Below are 20,249 nucleotides of genomic sequence, written 5' to 3' on the forward strand. Positions count from 1 at the left end.
ATGTGCTGGAACCAGCTTCCCAAAATACTGTCACTTTTGCTGGTTCTAACCTCCTGCATGCTCCTGCAGATTCATGTTCAGGCCTCTGTGTCTCTGTCTTTTCTAGCCCTGCGTTCCAGCCAGAAGGAACCAGAAACCTCTCAGCACAATTGATGTGAGATGTTTATGCTGAGATAGGCTCACGGCATGATTGTATACTGCATGCAGAGAAACAACATCAACGTATTTTGACTGCCTATTATCTCAGTCTTTGTTTTAACACTCAGCATTTAAAAGTAACAATTTTTTCCCCAGATCCTTTCCGTGGGGAATTACAGGGGCGGAAGATTCCCCAAATGCAGGAGTCACAAGGAACGGCTGTGGACTTCCCTCCTGGCTTCTAGAAAAATATGAGACATGGGCTTGCTGCTTTCCGAGATGGCAAAGCTGTGATTGGCAGTATGTTGGCACTGCCTTGGGACGCCATATGAAATGACCAGTCCTTTTATTCCCGCTTGTCTCTGGGACCTTGTCATGATGTCTCTATTGTGATGCACCACCTCCTGAATCCCATCAATATCTAGTTAGACATTGGGCAAGAATAAACTATTCCAAGTGAAAAGAAACAGCTCGAAACATTTCAGGAAGTTGCATGAGCCCTGAAATTCCTGGGTTGGCCAGGCATAATTTGGAAATAATTCCATGGTGTGCCCAGGAATTTGATGGGACTGATGTATGCCAGGATTCCACTGGATAAGTCACCATGGCATGAAATCCATTCAGTTACACGATGTGCTGAAGTGTCCCTGTCCCCAGTGACAGCAATTTGCAAATGGAAAGGTTAGGTGGGATGACATCCTCTGATCTAAATTGTCTGATTTGTGTCCTGCCATCAACCGTTGAGAATGTGTGCCGCTGTTTAGAAGGCACACGTAGTAGGACGCTTCATCAAGAACCTGTACCTCATTAAAGAGGCATCGCTCACTGAGACTGCTTGTTGTGAATTAGTGCGGACTCTGGAAACAAAATCACTCAAGCTCTGAAAGCCATCCCTTATGTTGTGCATTTCCCTTGGAAAGCATTCCATGTCAAAACAATTACTGCACTCAGATCTGATGGTTGCACAGTGCGTTTCTCAATGGAATCCCATTTTATGTGATCATATATTGTGGAGGAAGAGGAACAATAGGAGGCTTTAAGGAAAGCCAGATTTATCAGGCAGCATTGGAGAAAAGTTAGACCACCCAAGCACTATCCATCCATCAGATATATAGACCCATGCACATGTCACGAAGGGCAGCAAGCATGGCTTTGTGAGTGGGAAATCATGTCTCACAAATGTGATTGAGATTTTTGAAGGGGTAACCAAGAAAGTAGATGAGGGCAGTGCAGTTGATGTTGTCTACATGGACTTTAGCAAGGCCTTTGACAAGGTACCACATGGTAGGTTGTTGCATAAGGTTAAATCTCACGGGATCCAGGGTGAGGTATCTAAATGGATACAAAATTGGCTTCTTGCCAGAAGCCAGAGGGTGGTTGTAGAGAGTTGTTTTTCAAACTGGAGGCCTGTGACCAGCGGTGTGCCTCAGGGAGCAGTGGTGGGTCCACTGTTATTTGTCATTTATATTAATGATTTGGATGAGAATATAGGAGGCATGGTTAGTAAGTTTGCAGATGACACCAAGATTGGTGGCATAGTGGACAGTGAAGAAAGTAATCTCGGATTGCAACAGGGTCTTGATCAATTGGGCCAGTGGGCTGACGAATGGCAGATGGAGTTTAATTTGGACAAATGCGAGGTGGACAAATGCATTTTGGTAGATTGAACCAGGGCAGGACTTACCCAGTTAATGGTAGGGCGTTGGGGAGAGTTACAGAACAAAGAGATCTAGAGGTACATGTTCATAACTCCTTGAAAGTGGAGTCACAGGTAGACAGAGTGGTGAAGAAGGCATTCGGCATGCTTGGTTTCATTGGTCAGAACATTGAATACAGGAGTTGGGACGTCTTGTTGAAGTTGTACAAGACATTGGTAAGGCCACACTTGGAATACTGTGTGCAATTCTGGTCACCCTATTATAGAAAGGATATTATTAAACTAGAAAGAGTGCAGAAAAGATTTACTAGGATGCTACCGGGACTTGATGGATTGAGTTATAAGGAGAGGCTGAATAGACTGGGACTTTTCTCTCTGGAGCGTAGGAGGCTGAGGGGTGATCTTATCGAGGTCTATAAAATAATGAGGGGCACAGATCAGCTAGATAGTCAATATCTTTTCCCAAAGGTAGGGGAGTCTAAAACTAGAGGGCATAGGTTTAAGGTGAGAGGGGAGAGATACAAAAGTGTCCAGAGGGGCAATTTTTTCACACAGAGGTGTGAGTGTCTGGAACAAGCTGCCAGAGGTAATAGTAGAGGCGGGTACAATTTTGTCTTTTAAAAAGCATTTAGATAGTTACATGGGTACAATGGGTATAGAGGGACATGGGCCAAATGCGGGCAATTGAGATTAGCTTAGGGATTAAAAAAATAAAGAGCGGCATGGACAAGTTGGGCCGAAGGGCCTGTTTCCATGCTGTAAGCTTCTATGACTCTATGACTTTTGCCAGAAGCAGTCAGGAGTCTGCATTTTAGCCACAATCCCTGTGGCTGAAAGCAGATCTATAAACAAGGTCCACAACACATACAGCTCTTACTCGACACAGGAAGTGATCACAGCTCTCAACTTTTTACATGTTCCCAGAAGTCACAGGGCACTTTCAGCAGGTCGGCCAATTTGTGGTGGCCTCCTCTGTTCAGCAAATCCTCCGTGCCATCTTTGCCAGGGTTTCTCAATTTCTATAATTTCACTGGACTCTGCTGTCATACGGTTGAATGACTGAGAAAGTTATCAATTATTATTTCAGAATTACCAGATTCTACAGGGTTATAGATGTTGATTGCACCCAAGTGGCATTAAATAGACCAAACGAGAATCCTTGGGTGCGATTTTCCCACCCCCGCTACGCTGGTCAAAAGCATAATGGGGCAAGAAATTTAAGTGGGAGGCCAAAAATCTGAATCGTGCCTGGCACCAAGCAGGTCACAATTTTCCCAGGCCATTTCTTTGATGTAATCAGCCTTGCGCCTTTCCCCAGTGTGAGGCTGATTTTAATATGCATTAGCTCATTTGAATCTGTTCAGAGAGTTCCAGACAATATTGTCCGGGCTCACTTAGGTTTCCAACCTCCCCTGTGAATGTTCCCACAAGCAGGGATCACAGCTGGTTCCCAGCAACAGAGACCAGATGTGATGGCCTCACCGGTGGGACTGGAGGCCATTGAGGCACCCTGGGAGTTTGGGGGCAGGGAGGCAGGGCCACTTGAGCAGTGCCAGCCTGTCACTGCTGACCAGGGACCCTGGCAGTGCCAGCCTGGCACCCTGGCACTGTCAACCAGGCACCCTGGAACTGCCAGTGTACTGGGCAGTGCAGAGGGGGGGGCCTCATGGGAGCCGGGCCTCATGGAGTGGTGGGACCTCACAAGGTGTAGCCAGGTGGGGAGAGGTAGGAGGGGATGGAAGGGCAGAGTCTGGATCAGGGGTGGGGACTAGTGGTGGGCCGACGCTCGTGGGAGACTATCAGGGTAGTGGTTTGGGGTGGCGATCAGGGGCCAGGGCCAGTGATCAGGAGGCTGGCGATCGGGCAGGGGGTCACGGCTGGCAATCAGGAGGGGGTGCTGTGGCCAGTGATCAGTGGGGGGAGTCGTCAGGAGGCTGGCGATGTCCGGGAGTTCGGGAGAAATAAACAGATCTTCCAGTGTACTGGAAGATCGGGCACATGCACAATGGCACCCTGAGCACTCTGCTGCTGCCGTTTCTGGCAATTTTAGGCTCTGCCCTCCCCCCCCCCCCCCCCCCCTCCCCACACACAGTCCTGAATCACCTGATGGCCTCTGTATTGCACAGAGTGCCGTAAATTTCTGAGACTCAGCTCATCAAAATAAACGGCAGCAAAACCTGCTGTTTTCCCGCCCGTGAGACACTTTGAATTTTTGGGAGAAAATTGCCCCCCCTTTGTGTTTATAAGAACCACAGTTTCTGTTGCTTGAATGTGCTTCTCACTTATGATGAGTGAAACAACTTCTTACATGCAAATTCACAACATGCTGGGGCCCGTACTGACACTTCTGTACTTTATCTCAGCCCTATTTCATCAGTAGAAGAATGCTGAGGGGTGGTGAGCGATTCCTGTCAATGTTTCCTCAAAGCTGAACAGTCAATCTGCACTGCAACCAACAGACCACGCACAGCAAAGAGAAAATATACACCCTGCAACACCCCCCCACCCATCCCCTGCCACCTCCTCCCACGGGTCCTGCCATCTCTTTTTGTGACCACCCGTACTGCAGGGCTCCACAGCACACATAAAGGTAAAAATAATAAAGCAAGTTATTAAGACTCTCAGACTAAAGTATCTTGTTAGATCCTAATGCACCTTAACAGCCTGATTCAACAAAGATAATGCTTTTGTCGGGATCTGGAGAGATTCCATGTACTGTTGGCGTGAGATGAAGGAATCTCTGAGGCAACCAACCAGTTTCTCCACATGTGCAAGGGTCAGGGTTCTGGGTACCAGTGGTCAACAGGAAAACAGCTGGTGGAATGAAAAAGGTCTCTAGATTTCTAATTGAGACTCAACTGTATAGCCTTTAGTCCTTTGAAATGCTAACTTGTAGGTTTTGTAATCATCTCCAGATGGTCTCCCCACAGGATCAGCTGCCCTTCATTTAATCCTCCTTAACTGATTTCAATGACTTGTCTGGATCTCTCATGAGGTAAGGGAAGGTTTACAGATCACCCTGCCACTATCACTTTGTTCAGGCTGCCCTCCAATGAATTGAGCCACTTTCAGATCTTGATGCACAATGCAGTCATAGACTCCACTGCTATCCTAACCAATTGTCACACATCTGGAATAAGCACTCCGAATCTTCTCACACACTCTGCCAGCAGCTTTCTCTTCACGGTAAGACCTCAGAGATAATCATCTGCTTTCTTAGTCGTCAAAAGCTGACAGATTTCATGGGTCTGCTTAACCACATCAGGCCTCCACATTAACATTGGCATATTCTGACTTCCTTGTCCTATGTGTCTCACTACATCAATCAAACTATCGGTATCTCTTGAGTGGGTGTCCCAAGGTTGTGGGAGAAGATGAATGACAGGGGGAAGTGAGTGGTAACCAGTGTTTCCCAGGGTAAAAGAAAGATTTTGTTTTTTCTGTAATATCCTTGCTTCTGGTTTGCAACTTCTGGCAGTAAAAGAACAATGCTGTGGTGTATTTGAACAGCATTCCATTTTTATAACTTACTTTGCAGATATTTCATGAGTAAAGTGGTGGCCGAGGAACAGAATGAAGAATACTAGATATATGTTCTCAAAAGCGAACTGAAGACACAGCCATGCTCAAATCTCCAACACAGTAAGAATTTTAACAACACCAGGAGTGTTGTTAAAACTCTTACTGTGTTCACCCCAGTCCAACGCCGGCATCTCCACATCAAATCTCCAACCTCAGTTTTCAGGCCAAATTGGAATTTGGCTGAGCTGACCAAGTTCTGAAGAACATAACTGGCAAACTGGGCCTGCAGGAGGTGGTGGGAGCACCAACACAAGTGGAAAATTACTTGACCACATCCTCATCCGTCTACAACATGGTCTTTGTGGAGATGAAGTTCTCACTAAGGACACCGTTTTTCATATTGTGTGCACTGCCTCTGTGCTGCGTGGGATAAATTAAGGACAGATCTAGTGAATTCAAAACTGGGCACCCTCTGAAGTGTTGTGGGCCAGCAGCAGAATTGTATTCCATCATAATCTGTAACATCATATTCCCGTATGTCCCTCACTCAACCATTATCACCAAGCCAGGGGACCAACCCGGTTCAGTCAGTAGAGGCCTGAGCAGCACCAGACTTAAATAAAATGAGGTGAAGGACTAAATGCTACAAAGGAAACGCAACAAGCTATAGACAGAGCTTCGCACAACCAATGAAGAGTCATCCTGACTCGGAATGTTGGCTCTATTCTCTCTCCACAGATGCGGTCAGACCTGCTGAGATTTTCCAGCATTTTTGGTTTTTGTTTCCATATTTGATTCCTCACACTCACTATTTAGTTTAAAGCCTTCTCTACTTCCCTAATTACGCAGCTCACTAGAATACCAACCCCAACCTGGTCCAGGTTGTTATCGTCCCAAAGGTACAGCCCCAACTATCCCTGGTGCCCCACTGACCAGAACCCACTTCTCCCACACCAGTCTTTGAGCCATGCATTCACCTCTCTAACTTTATGTAACGGATGACAATTTGTACATGGTTCAGGTAATAATCTAGTGATTACTTCTTTTATAGTTCTGCTTTTTACTTTAGCGTCTATCCCCTCACACTGCTTTGCAGAACCTCTTTCCTCATATCACAAATGTCATTGGTACCTACATGGACCATGATGACTGGATCCTCCCCCTCCCACTGCAAGATCCTCTTTAGTCCTGAGCAGAAAAACCAAATCCTGTCGCACGGCTGGCAACCCAGTCCTCTGGACTCTTGCCCTTTTCTACATAGAATAATGTCAATCCCTCATTATGCTGTCCACTACATTCCCTTTTTTCTCCTCCCACTTACATTTTTAATATTATTTAATATTAATAATAATATTTCTGGTATCACAGTACCATGGTCAGTTTGCTCATCCACCCTGCAGCTCCCAGTTTCATCTAAACAAGCTGAGAGAACCTCAACCCTATTGACCAATTGCAAAGGTTGAGGCTCCTGCACTCCTACCCTCTAGGGCCGCTTACCTGCCTCATTTGCACTCACACGCTCCTATCAGACCACGCACCAAATCAGAAGACCCTTTCCCCACGGGTGTGACTGCCTCCTGCTACAAAGCATCCAGGGTAACATTCCCCATCCCTGATGTGTTGCACTGTCTGCAGCTGTCAATGACTCTGAGCTGAAGTTCCTCGGGCTGCAAACACTTAGGGCAGATGTGTTTGCCCTGATCACAGTGTGATCCAGGAAGTGCCCCACATGCTGCAGCTACGACATTTCATTTGTCCTGCCACCCTTAATGTGTTTTAATTAACTATTTTATTATATTATTCAATTATTTATTTTCCTTATAAATATGTTTTACTCAACTTACCACCAGTCCCTGTACTATTAAAGCTTAGGATTGGAGTAGACCTTAAGTACTTCCCAGATACTCAACAAACAGCCAGCTACTTTCCCTGCAGTAGAGTGCAAACCAATTCCTACTGGGTGAAAAAGTTTTTAAAAAGCAAAAACAACTGGAAAGGAATAGTCCCTTACCCTCCTCACCTAACTCTCCCACTCACCAAACTCCCAGGTATACACTCAGTTCAAAACAATATTAAAGACCCCTGAATTTATACTAAACTGATCCTTTTATTTATTCTTTTATGGGATGTGAATGTCACTGGCAAGGCCAGCATTTGTTGCTTATCCCTAATTGCCCTTGAACTGAATGACTTGCTCGGCCATTTCAGATGGCAATTAAGAGTTAACCATATTGCTGGGGGTCTGTAGTCACATGTGGGCCAGACCAGGTAAGGACAGTAGATTTCCTTCCCTGAAGGGCAGTCATAGAAACCAGGTTAAGCCAGTTAGCTAATTAACTATTCTGTTTGCTCAGTAGAAGATGTTTTCCCTGCCCGATTGACAGAAACTAACTCTACTTAAACAGTAGAGTCCACTCCTAGTCGACTCCTCCACTATATCCAACATCTCTCCCGCCACTCATGGCACCTTCCCGTGCAATCGCGAAGGTGTAACACCTGCCCCTTTACCTCTTCTATGTTCACCATCCAAGGTCCAAAACACTCATTCCAGGTTAAGCAGCGTTTCACTTGGACCTCTTTCAATTTGGTGCACTGAATCTTAATAAAGGAAACTATGAGGATATGAGGCGTGAGTTGGCCTTAATAGATTGGGGAGAGTTACTTAAAGGGATGACAGTGGATAGGCAATGGCAAACATTCAAGGAATGCATGGGGGAACTGCAGCAACTGTTTATTCCTGTCTGGCACAAAAGCAAAATGGGTAAGAGGGCCAATCCATGGCTTACAAAGGAAATTAGAGAGTGTATCCGATCTAAGGAAGAAGCATGCAGATTGGCCAAGAAAAATAATAGGTCTGAGGATTGGGAGCAGTTTAGAATTTAGCAAAGAAGGACCAAAGGTTTGAATAAGAAGGGGAAAATGCAGTTTGAAAGTAAGCTTGCAGGGAACATAAAGACTGACACTAAGAGTTTCTATAGATACATGAAGAGGAAGAGGTTGGTGAAGACAAATGTAGGTCCCCTACAGACAGAAATGGGGGAATGTATCATGGGGACAAAGAAATGCATACATCCTTTTGTTCTGTCGTCACAAAAGAGGACACAAATCAGATGCCAGAAATGCTGGAGAATGCAAGATTTAATGAGAGGGAAGAACTGAGGGACATCAATATTAGCAGAGAAATGGTGCTGGGAAAGTCGATGGGATTGAAGGCGGATAAATCCCCAGGACCTGATAATCTACATCTCAGAGTACTTAAGGAAGTAGCTCTAGAATTAGTGGATGCATTGGTGGCCATCTTCCAGGATTCTATAGACTCTGGAATAGTCCCTGCAGATTGGAGATTGGAGGGTAGCGAATGTCACTCCAATATTCAAAAAAGGAGGTTGAGAGAAAACAGGGAATTATAGACCACTAAGCTTACCATCGGTAGTGGGAAAGTTCTTGAATCCATTATCAAGGACTTTATAGCAGAGCATTTAGAAAGCAGTGGCAGGATCAGACAGAGTCAGTATGGATTTATGAAGGGGAAATCATGCTTGATATATCTGTTCAAATTCTTTGAAGATGTAACTAATAAGTTGACAAGGGAGAACCAGTCGATGTGGTATATTTGGACTTTCAGAAAGCGTTTGACAAAGTCCCGCACAAGAGATTATCGTGCAAGATTAAAGCACATGGGATTGGAGGAAGTGTATTGAGATAGATAGAAAACTGGTTGGCATGGAGGAAACAGAATATAAATTAATGGGTGCTTTTCAAATTGGCAGGCAGTAACTAATGGGGTGCTACAGAGATCGGTTCTTGGACCCCAGCTATTCACAATATATATTAATGATTTGGATGAGGGAACAAAATGTAACATCTCAAAGTTTGCAGATGATACCAAGTTGGGTGGGAGAGTGAACTGTGACGAGGACGCAGAGATCCTTCAGAATGATTTGGACAGGTTGGGTGAATGGGCTAATCAATGGCAGATGCAGTATAATTTGGATAAGTGTGAGGTTATTCACTTTGGAAGCAAAAACAAGAAGGCAGATTACTACCTTCTCTTAGACAAATCTGTTCATTACCACAGGAAGTAGTTGATGCCAAAACATTGAATGTATCCAAGAGGCGGCTGGATATAGCACTTGGGGCGAATGGGATCAAAGGTTATGGGGAGGATGCAGGAGGCGCTATTGAGTTGGATGATCAGACATGATCGTAATGAATGGCGGAACAGGCTCGAAGGGCCAAATGGCCTCCTCCTGCTCCTATCTTCTATGTTTCTATGTTTCTATTGCATTCGCTGCTCCCAATGTGGCCTCCTCTATATCAGAGAGACAAAGCATAGACTGGGTGATCGCTTTGCTGAGCACCTTCGGTCTGTGCGTAATCAGGACCCTGACCTTCCGGTTGCTTGTCATTTTAACACACGATCCTGCTCCCATGCCCACATGTCTGTCCTTGGCTTGCTGCAATGTTCCAGTGAAGCTCAACGCAAACTGGAGAAACAGCATCTCATCATCCGGCTCGGCACTTTACAGCCTTCCGGTCTCAACATCGAATTCAACAACTTCAGATGATTAGCTCTACCCCACCTTGACCCCTTTGTTTTCATTTTATTTAATTTTTTACTGTTCTCTAACTTTTATTTATTTATTGTCTTTCTTCATTTTTCTTCCCCCCAGTCTTTCCCCCTACTTTATCCCCCCTTTCCTTACCTTTTCTCCCCTTTTCCCCCCTCTTTCTAATTTAATCTCTCTCCCACCCATTCTCCCCTCCCTTCCCCCCACATCTTCATCTGTCACAGTTTACCCTCTGATTTCAGCTTCTCTGCCGTTTGGCCATTCACACCCTTTATTCTCTCTGCGGACAGCCATTAGCAGCCTTTTCCCTTGGTTTCTGTGGCTATGACTCATCTTTAGTTCCTTCACCCTGCAGTATAAATATCTCCCATTTTCTAAGCCTTTTAGCTTTGACAAACGGTCATCTGCTCTCGAAATATCAACTCTTTTCTCTCCTTACAGATGCTGCCAGACCTGCTGAGATTTTCCAGCATTTTCTCTTTTGGTTTCAGATTCCAGCATCCGCAGTAATTTGCTTTTATCTACTCAAACAGTACTTTCCAGTTACTGCTAATTATAGGCTAGACTAGAATTTTCAAGGACAAAGATGTGTAGGTTAGGTTGATTGGCCACGATAAATTGCCTCTTATTGTCAGGGGGATTAGGAGGGTAAATATGTGGGGTTACGGGGACAGGACCTGGGTGGGATTGTTGTCGGTGCAGGCTTGATGGGCCAAATGGCCTCCTTTTGCACTGTAGATTCTATGCTTCTAAGATTGACACTTCGAATTCCCCCACTCACCAAACTCCCAGTTCCAAATTGCACTTGTCATTTAGGATTGATATAAGGAAGGGTAGCAAGGAGAGGCCTAAGAAAATAAGGATATAGGTTATGATATTGAAGGTACTGTGGAATTCATTACCACAGGAAGTAGTTGATTCCAAAACATTAAATGTATTCAAGAGGCGGCTGGATAAAGCACTTGGGGCGAATGGGATCAAAGGTCATGGGGAGAAAGGAGGATTATGTGCGTTACAGGATTTAGCATATTTAATATAAGCACTGCCAAGTAATGTTACTCCTGGGATAAAGGATATGGTGCGACGGAACACACTAAAGAGAATTGGTTGATTAGTGGTTTAGAGAACAACCGTGTGGTTACCTGCATTGTAATCCATCTTTCTGCAAGAGTTAGCCTGCTGCAATTGATGGTTTCTTCTATAAAGTCCACACAACTCTTGGGCTAATTTGAGCTATCAGCTACATCAGCTTCTGAAAGGTTAGCTCACCTTATTGCTTCTTCAGCCTTCTTCATAGGGAGTTGATGACCTTGTGGTATTATCGCCAGACTATTAATTCAGAAATTCAGCTAATGTTCTGGGGACCAGGGTTAGAAACCTGCCATGGCAGGTGGTTGAATTTGAATTCAATGAAACATTATCTGAAATAAGAATCTACTGATGACCATGAAACCATTGTCGCTTGTCAGAAAAACCCATCGGGTTCACTAATGTCCTTAAGGGAAGGAAATCTGCCGTCTTTACCTTGTCTGGCCTCCATGACTCCAGAGCCACAGCAACATGGTTGACTCTCAACTGCCCTCTGAAATGGCCTAGCAAGCAAACAGGTTTCAGGGGCAACTAGGGGTGGGCAATAAATGCTGGCCAGCCAGTGCCGCCCATGTCCCATGAATAAGAAAAAAGACATTTCAGTCCCTCTTCCAATAGCCTGCTCAGACCTTTAAATACAGAACACGTGCCCTAATACACCCTTCCTAAAGTTAAACACGCAGTGGGTCACATGTACTCCTGTCATTGTACTTTGCCAGCTGAGCATGCAGAACAATAACTCGGGGACATACTCCTCTCCATTTCCCATCCGCGTGGGTGGCCCAGTGGCACAATGGCTAGCACTGCTGCCTCACAGAGCCAGGGACCCGGGTTCGATTCCCGGCTTGGGTCACTGTCTATGCGGAGTCTGCACATTCTCCCCGTGTCTGCGTGGATTTCCTCCGGGTGCTCTGGTTTCCTCCCACAGTCCGAAAGATGTGCTGGTTAGGTGCATTGGCCATGCTAAATTCTCCCTCAGTGTACTCGTACAGGCACCAGAGTGTGGCAACTAGGGAATTTTCACAATAACTTCATTGTAAGCCTACATGTGACTTCAAATAAACTTTAAATCTTATAACCTTAATTTGTAAAATTACTTCTCAAGTGTTCATATTTTAAAATACAGGGCCCCATTACAACTCAAGCAACAACCCCCCTCGCACTCTACCTACACAGATCATAAGAAGTGGCAACGCCAGGTCTGAAAATTATTCATCATTTAGCTAAGGATTATGCAGCTTTTAGCTGAGTGTTGAGAATTGCCATCTAATGGCAAGATAAGGTACTCCAGCTCTGCTGAAACAGAGTGACAGTTACAGCATAACAGATAAACTCTAATTAAGGCAATCAACGAGATAGTAACTCCATTTTATGGGACATGCTTCACACACGATGATTGTCCACTTCCAGCAAGGCTGTCAGAGGAAGTTCACAAGGTGGCCTCACAGGAAGGGAAGGAAATGAAAGCAGCTGCCTTTTGCTCCCTGGCTAATGTTTAATCGCTTCAGTCGTTCGTGGTCAATGTATAAGAGCAGGTCACTGTTCACCCTGAAGGACAGAAAAATTTAAGTGGCCAAGTGAAAAAGAACAAAAATCAGGAAGAAAAAGAATTAAATAAATATATAAGAACACAAAATATTGGAAATTAATAACGGATCCATCAAGAGAAAGGCAGGTTAATATTTTAACATTGACAAGTCTGTTTACAAGTTACTAAACATCTTAGCTGCTTCTTTGTGTTAATGATGTGGCGATGCCAGCGTTGGACTGGGGTAAGCACAGTAAGAAGTCTCACAACACCAGGTTAAAGTCCAACAGGTTTATTTGGTAGCAAATACCATAAGCTTTCGGAGCACAGCTCCTTCGTCAGATGGGGTGGATATCTGTTCTCCATTCCATTCTCCATTGGAATCTCACTAGCTGTTCTGTCTGGAGACAATACACATCTCTTTAACCTGTGTTGAATGCTCCCTCCACCCACATTATCTGTACCTTTAAGACCTGGCTGGCTGTAGAGATTTGCATTCTAATTAGTATTCTGTAACTTGATTTCTGTGTCTGTGCACTGTTGGAGAACAGATATCCACTCCATCTGACGAAGGGGCTGTGCTCCGAAAGCTTATGGTATTTGCTACCAAATAAACCTGTTGGACTTTAACCTGGTGTTGTGAGACTTCTTACAGTCTTTGTGTTAATGCATAGCATCATATTCTTGGCCTTTGCTGCTTGTTCTCCTTTTGCTGGCCAACTGTGCATTTCCAACATTTGCTGTCCCTGTGTCTGTCAGTTGTTGAACGAGTTGGCTTTTAAGAGGAGACAACTTCTTGGGATCAGAGAATAACAAGTTTGAGAAGGATGGTGCACTTTACCGTCACAAGAACATGCTTCGCCATATCTCATCTGGAGGCAGGTTGGGGAATGTTATGAATTTCCTTATTTGAATACAAATGTTGCTGGTCTTAATATTATGGAAATGTGTCCTCCTGTAGATACACAAATGCTTCTAGAAGAATGTTCCAATTTATATTACATGCAGGATATTGCTTGGTCATGATGGGTTGGGTTTGCCTGCTGATGAGTAAATATGATCCATTTTCCCTATTTTGCCAACATGGGTTGCATTTAGTAAAAGGGGAAAAATGCCCACGAAAATTGGAATACCAATTTGTTAACCATCTTTCAGCTACTTTTCCAACACTAAAGGTTAATGTTACACATCTTAACACTACATGCCACTGTCATCTGCCTAACTTATTTCCATGGGATGTGGATGTCATTTGCAAGGTCAGCATTTGTTGCTCATTCCAAATTGCCTTTGAATTGAGTGGCTTGCTCGGCCATTTCAGATGGCAATTAAGAGTCAACCACATTGCCGTAGGTCTGGAGTCACATGTAGGCCAAACCACGCGAGGATGGCAGATTTCCTTCCCTAAGAGAAATGTTAATATTCCAACATTGGAGTTGGTATAAAATACCAAATCCAGGTCTGTGGAGGCTTTACCTTTTCACATCTGTTTAGGATTTTAGAAAATACGTCTGATAGGTTCTCCTCTGTGTTTGCATCACAATCTTTCTTCTCTTTATCTCTATTTTATCACTATTATTATGCTTAATGAACCTCTTAACATTTTTCTCTTCTTCCACCTTCAGCTACAAGTAATAGTTTACAGTAGGATATCTGGTTTGGCTATCCGTTCTGTGGCCCCCTGCGATGTCAAGTGGAGAAATGAGGTGCTTCCCAGAACACATCTTATTGAACAGGTTGATCTGATATGTTCCATGGTCTGTGACTCATTTCCACAATCATGCTTTGGATCATCCCTCATCTGCCACTTATGGGGCAGGAAGCTGCATTGTCTGTGCCCTGTGCAAATTTAGTTGCATACTGTCCACTGCATTCACAGGGGGTCAAAGTCAGGGACCTCTGCTGTCAGACCAATGATGAGCTGTAGATTTTTTTGCTGCATGCAGCCCTTGATTCACTCCATCAAGGATAGTAGCTTAATTCCACCTCCATGAATACCTATCACCCATGTGCTCCCTGATCCACATTGGTTCCCTGTCAAACAATATTTTGATTCTAAAATTCTCACCCTTGTTTTCAAATTCCTCCATGGCCTCATTCATCCCGACCTCCTTCAGCCCCGCAACCCTCTGAGTCATTTGTGCTTCTCTGCAATCATCATTTTAATCACTTCACAATTGCTGGCTGTACCTTCAGGTACCTAGCCCCGAAGTGCAGGAATATCTTCCCTTCACCTCCCTCCTTTAAGGACATTCCTTAAAATCTATGACTTTGACCAAGATTTTGGTCATTTGACCTGGTGCCTCCTTGTGTGGCTTGGCATCATATTTTGTTTTATAATGCTCCTGTGAAGCACCTTGGGGCATTTTATTACATTAAGGGCATTTATATGAATATGTTGTTATTGTATGTGAATAACAAGGCCAGGAAGGCAACTGCAGACTTCCGCTGTTTCTGGGCCCTACCTCAATGGTTGTAGTGAGTGCAAGGTTTGGTCAGAACAGCTTCTTCCTTCTCTGCAGTTTACTTGTTCATTTCAGAACACTGCATGGCTTCTAAAATTGGTTTTATTTGGTTAAGGACCAGCTGTTTGATCACATTGCAGCCCTTAGAGAGACAGGCAATGGGGCAAAGCTTTTGGGATTGTGAGCTAGATTTCTTGGCTTTAGGCTTCCTCCTGAAGTCTAAATGCTGCCCTACACATTCTCCTGTCTCCGGTATCATCTCAGCTTTTTACTTCATCTTACCTTTCTTTCAAAACAATGGAACTCATTCAAATTTCTCCTAAACTTACAAGCTTTTAAAACTAATTTTGGTATCGCCTAAATACTATCTCTTATTTGCCTCATTTTCGTTCCTCTTTTAATCCTTGTGATATCCAAGTCAATGTTTATTAATCCTGGTTTCTGCTTAAAAACAAAATCTGAAGTTGGAGAAGTTAGTTTGCTGGTCCACGATTCTACTCCACTGAATCTCTGGTGTTTTATTTACTGTTCTCTAGATGATAACAGCTGAAAATTGCTCCTCTCTCTGAATGGGGTTCAATGTCTCAGATCAATGGCAGCAAATATCTTAACCGGCCAGAGGGATGAAGTGCAGTTTATGAGAAATTTTACCAATGTTTTTTTTAAAATTAATTCTTGGGATGTGGCTGTTGCTGGCTGAGCCAGCATTTATTGCCCATTCTCTAATTGTCCCTGAGAAGGTGGCGGGGAGCTGCCTTCTTGAACCATTGGAACAGTACTAAAGATGGATTCAATCACAATAGAGATAGGCACAAATAAACACAAAGATAAGGGAAAACAAGGATTTATTTTTTTCATTTTCATTCAATCAGATCTGTTTTCCAGCTTCCAGCAGGTATCTGATATTGTTACATTAGGATTGCAAGTCTAAATAGGAAAGCATAGCCTATAGTAGGAAAAAATACTAGCAACATTGAATCAAGTCAGTGCCATATCCCATTAATGTCCCTCGAAATCTTATCATAATTTTAGAGACTGCAGACCAGTCGGTCTAATTAGTCATAAGAATAGCAAATTTAAAAAGATCTTAATTTGAACATGTCTGCAAGATGGAAGATGAAAACCAAGGACTTTCTGTATGGTGAGATAGCTGGAGTCAGACTATCAGTAGAATCACATAAGCTCTACTTCAAGGATGTTGCAAGTGCAACATGAAGACCCCAGACGTCTGTTTTTGCTCCTGTCACTAGCGAACGACAGAGAAAAATGGCGTCAACTCCTGTGAGCTGGCATGCATCACCATGATGACGAGTAGCTACAGCAGCTTAGCAAGAAATGCCACCAATCCACAACATTACCTGGTACTTTGATATGTGGTGGAATCGGCTTCTCAAAGATTGGCCTCTTCAGCCACCAGCAAAGGTGCACCTTATGAAGACATCCCATCTGAAATGGATTTGTCTGCTGTGCATCCATCGTTCTTTAGAAGGAAGGATGCGAGGAAGTTTGAGTAAAGGGCCTCATGGATACAATGTGAAAAATGATGAGAGGGATTCCAACATCATTGCCCTGAGGGCCTTCACCCCCATAACTCATTGCCAGCAAAGTATTTGAGACACTGCTCATGGAAATAAAAGAGGCCAAAATTCACTTGTTTCGGTATAGTCAATCAATTCGCTCCCCAATAACGAAGCATTGGGTAGAACTTTTAACATTGGCACAAGTTTGTTAAACGGGAAGAAGTAGATTGGCTGCTTGTCATATATCTCATCGTGATAATAATGGAAACAAAGACAATCGCAATGTGTAACCAATCCATCAACCCTTGTAAACCGCAGCTGAAAAGAAAAATTCTGCCCTTTGTTTTATTACTCAATACTCCACTTTGGAAAACCTCCAGTGGAAAATAGGCCTTAATCAGGGTCAAGATGATTGCCCACTTCAAGGTCAAATTCTAAAGTTCTTCAACTGTTCTCTAAATTTCCAATGATACCTTTCTAAATTTGGAGCAAAGGGATGGAGGGGATCATCGCTGCAGTGTTTGACAACAGTAGATGTCAAACTTAACTTTTTCATTTCATTTATTGTCTAACTCAAACGTAAACACTTGACTGAAGCATGAATATCACAGGGAAAGCAAAATCAATGACATGCTCTTTCTACCTGTAGCTCAAACAGACTTGAATGATTATCATCAGCATGGTGCCGGTGACTTCCTACAGAGGGGCACTAACAAAAGTACGCTGCACATTTCCTTCAGACTGGTTTGCAAAAGAACAATGTAGCAGGCTATGGTTGAGCTCTGTGGAACAGGCCTGCTTATCTGATGCCAATTGACTAGGATGCTACAGGAAACAAAGAGTGGCCAGAAATAAAACAATTCATTTCAATAGAAACACTAGCTGAACAATGACTTTATCATGTCTAATAAGCAATTGTTTTCCATAGATTCATTGAACAATTAATCATATTCTGTTCTGAATCTCTAATGTTGTTAGAATTTATCACAGTCGCATTTTAACAATGTGTTTCTATTTTTAATTTTAAACAGTTTTTAAGAAACGGACAACGTTATATTCCAGTCACTGCTGGTGGAGACAGTGGTTTGTCATCATGCAAATCTTTCTGGGAAGCATGGACTTTTGTGTTATTTGCGCACTCCAACAAAACTTTCTGGATAATTATTGCTCAATAACAAGAGTTATTTATCGATGTTTTAATATTTTAATGGGGACACGGTGGCACAGTGGTTAGCACTGCTGTCTCACAGCGCCAGAGACCCTGGTTCAATTCCCGGCTTGGGTCAGTGTGTGTGAGGAGTCTGCACGTTCTCCTCGTGTCTGCATGCGTTTCCTCCAGATGCTCCAGTTTCCTCTCTCAGTCCAAAAGATGTGCTGGTTAGGTGCATTGGCCATGCTAATTTCTTCCGCAGTGTACCCAAACAGGCTTTAGAGTGTAGCGAGTAGGGGATTTTCACAGTAACTTCATTGCAGTGTTAATGTAAGCCTATTTGTGACACTAATAAATAAACTTAAACTTTATTTATTTGATTCCTAAAGTTTTATAGTAGAATGGTGAAATTATGTCATCCTTCCCAGAATGCAAAGCAGGATAGGGATCGAAAACTAAAGTGGATTTCTTGACCAAGAGGAGTATTTTGTCATTTGACAGAGATTTTTCCTGCAATCATCTCAATTTTATACAGATGTAGCCAAAACGTGCTCCTAAGTTGTGTTTGTTAGTTTTAGAACTAGATGGTACCTCAGGTCAAACTACAGTATATAATAAAAATGATCCTCATAAGTAGCATGCAGCTTTTCAATCGTTACTGTCTCAGATTTTAGCTCCTTCAGAAAGTCACAGAGGTTAAATATTGACATAGATGTTGAAAACAATCTTGTTTTTGGCTCTGAAAGTGATTCAAGGACATTAAAAAAAATTGGCAGATGGTTTGGAAATTATGCACATTCATTAAGTCCGACAAAAATTGCTTCTTCGACAGAAAGCTCAATCTTCACAATGGCAGCAAATGGCTAGTATTGATTTACGCCAGTCTTCGCTGAGGCCCAGCCTGAACTCACATGATGTGCTTACTCTTGCGTGGACTTTCTCCAATAGTATTTAGTATGATGGTAACTCCTTTTTCTGTAAAATAGCAGAGTTAGAATTTAATTCTCCGTGAATTGTCTCCTTACCTAACTCGCTGTCACTGATTAATTTTCCTCTTTCTTTTCTCTCTCTCTGTTTCATTTTATTCTCTCATTCTCTGTTATGTTGTCTGTAGCTGGGGCGTGGGGAGAAGGGGGGGTGTGCTGATGGTGGGGGTGTTGAGATCACTTCCACTCAGAAAGTCCGCACAGGGTTTTATAAAAACAGCTGGACGTTTATTTTTAGGTTGCATTTGTACAGGTTCCAAATCTCCAAGTGCCAGCAGCCTGTGGAGACCCCGGTGATGTTTTGGATTGATCATTGATCCGAGATGGTACAGTTTGATACATGGCTGGGACTTGCTCCGTTACTAGATGACTTTTTCCTTCATGTAATTGACAATAATATGAGCAAAGACACAGTGTGGTTCTCTGAGATTTGAGCATTTCAAAGACATCACTCTCTCTTCAGCTAGCTGTTTGGATCTTACGGAGCACAGATAAGGCAGAGTACAGATGGTAGCAGGACCCTGGGACATGTCAGGAGGAGGGGGTAATAATTTTTCACACATTGGGCTGAAGAACAAGTCATATTTCAGAGTCTGAGACAAATATCGCCGGTGGGAAGATGCATGGTTTCTGGACTTTAAAGTCTGCAGGATGCAAGAGTATGAGATTGGCAAGAATGTCAATAAATTAAAAGCTATTTGAAGTGAGACGTGATCAGCATATTTTTTGTAAAAGGAAACAGGTGCAAATTGTTCCTCTCAGTATAGGCTGGGGGGGTGCCAGGGGGAGGTGTGGGTTTAAGCCAGGATTGAACCTCAGTCTCAGATGGGTCCCAGTTTGGGAATGGGCTTGCCACTGTAGAAACTAGAGACGGAATTCTCCCATCACACCCGCCACTGGAATTTTAGTGGTCGGGTTGCAGAGAATGTGAAACGCCATTGACGGTCGGGCGGGAATTTCTGGCTTTTAGACCAGCACGACCGGAGAATTCCGCTCCGACTAGAATCCTGGAATGTTACTTCCCACGCAGGATATCTTATTCTAACCCAGAAGTGGCAGGTTGTGGAAATTTCCCTCAACATTTTTAACTGTAGGAATTCCAAATCTATCAAAACATAGTCTTCGATTCATTGTAATGTTTGGCAGCACATGTTGCTGTGATCAGTTTTTTCAAGAATGAAAGATATCGAAACATTATCAAGTTCACCCCTGACAGATGTGCATCTGGAATACTCTGTATCACTACATCAAGTCTGCAGGCAGACACTGACCAGTTGTGCAAGCAGAAACAATGTCAGATATCTTACAGTATTCAATTTACCAGCGAGAAATTAAGCTAATAAATTAGCCTTCACATTTGAAGTTTGTTCATAAAAATGTACATTTTTGTTGCTTTTTTAATCGTAAGATAAATTTATAATGTCTTATCTTTCCAAAAGTTGTTCATAGATCCTGCGAGTTAGGAAATAATTATCCATTCACTTAGCCTGTTAGTCTTTGCATCCTCCTCACAACTTACAGTCCCACCAAGTTTTGTGTCATCACCAAATTTGGAAATATTACAGTTGGTCCCCACAGCCAAATCATTTATATAGCTTGTGAACAGCTGTGGCTCCAGTATCGATC

The 20,249-nt window shown here is 43.3% G+C and overlaps 1 protein-coding gene across 1 annotated transcript in view; it reads right to left on the reverse strand.

The window, feature by feature from the left end:
- Positions 1 to 18,544: 18,544 nt before the first annotated feature.
- LOC144499157 (immunoglobulin superfamily member 22-like) overlaps positions 18,545 to 20,249 on the reverse strand; it is an 86,603-nt gene continuing 84,898 nt past the window's right edge. The window contains exon 22 of the mRNA XM_078221236.1: positions 18,545 to 18,612. Coding sequence (XP_078077362.1) covers positions 18,545 to 18,612 — 68 coding nt within the window. The remainder of the gene's footprint in view (positions 18,613 to 20,249) is intronic.

Source organism: Mustelus asterias, chromosome 9 (genome assembly GCF_964213995.1).
Source record: "Mustelus asterias chromosome 9, sMusAst1.hap1.1, whole genome shotgun sequence".
Taxonomy (NCBI): Eukaryota; Metazoa; Chordata; class Chondrichthyes; order Carcharhiniformes; family Triakidae; genus Mustelus; species Mustelus asterias.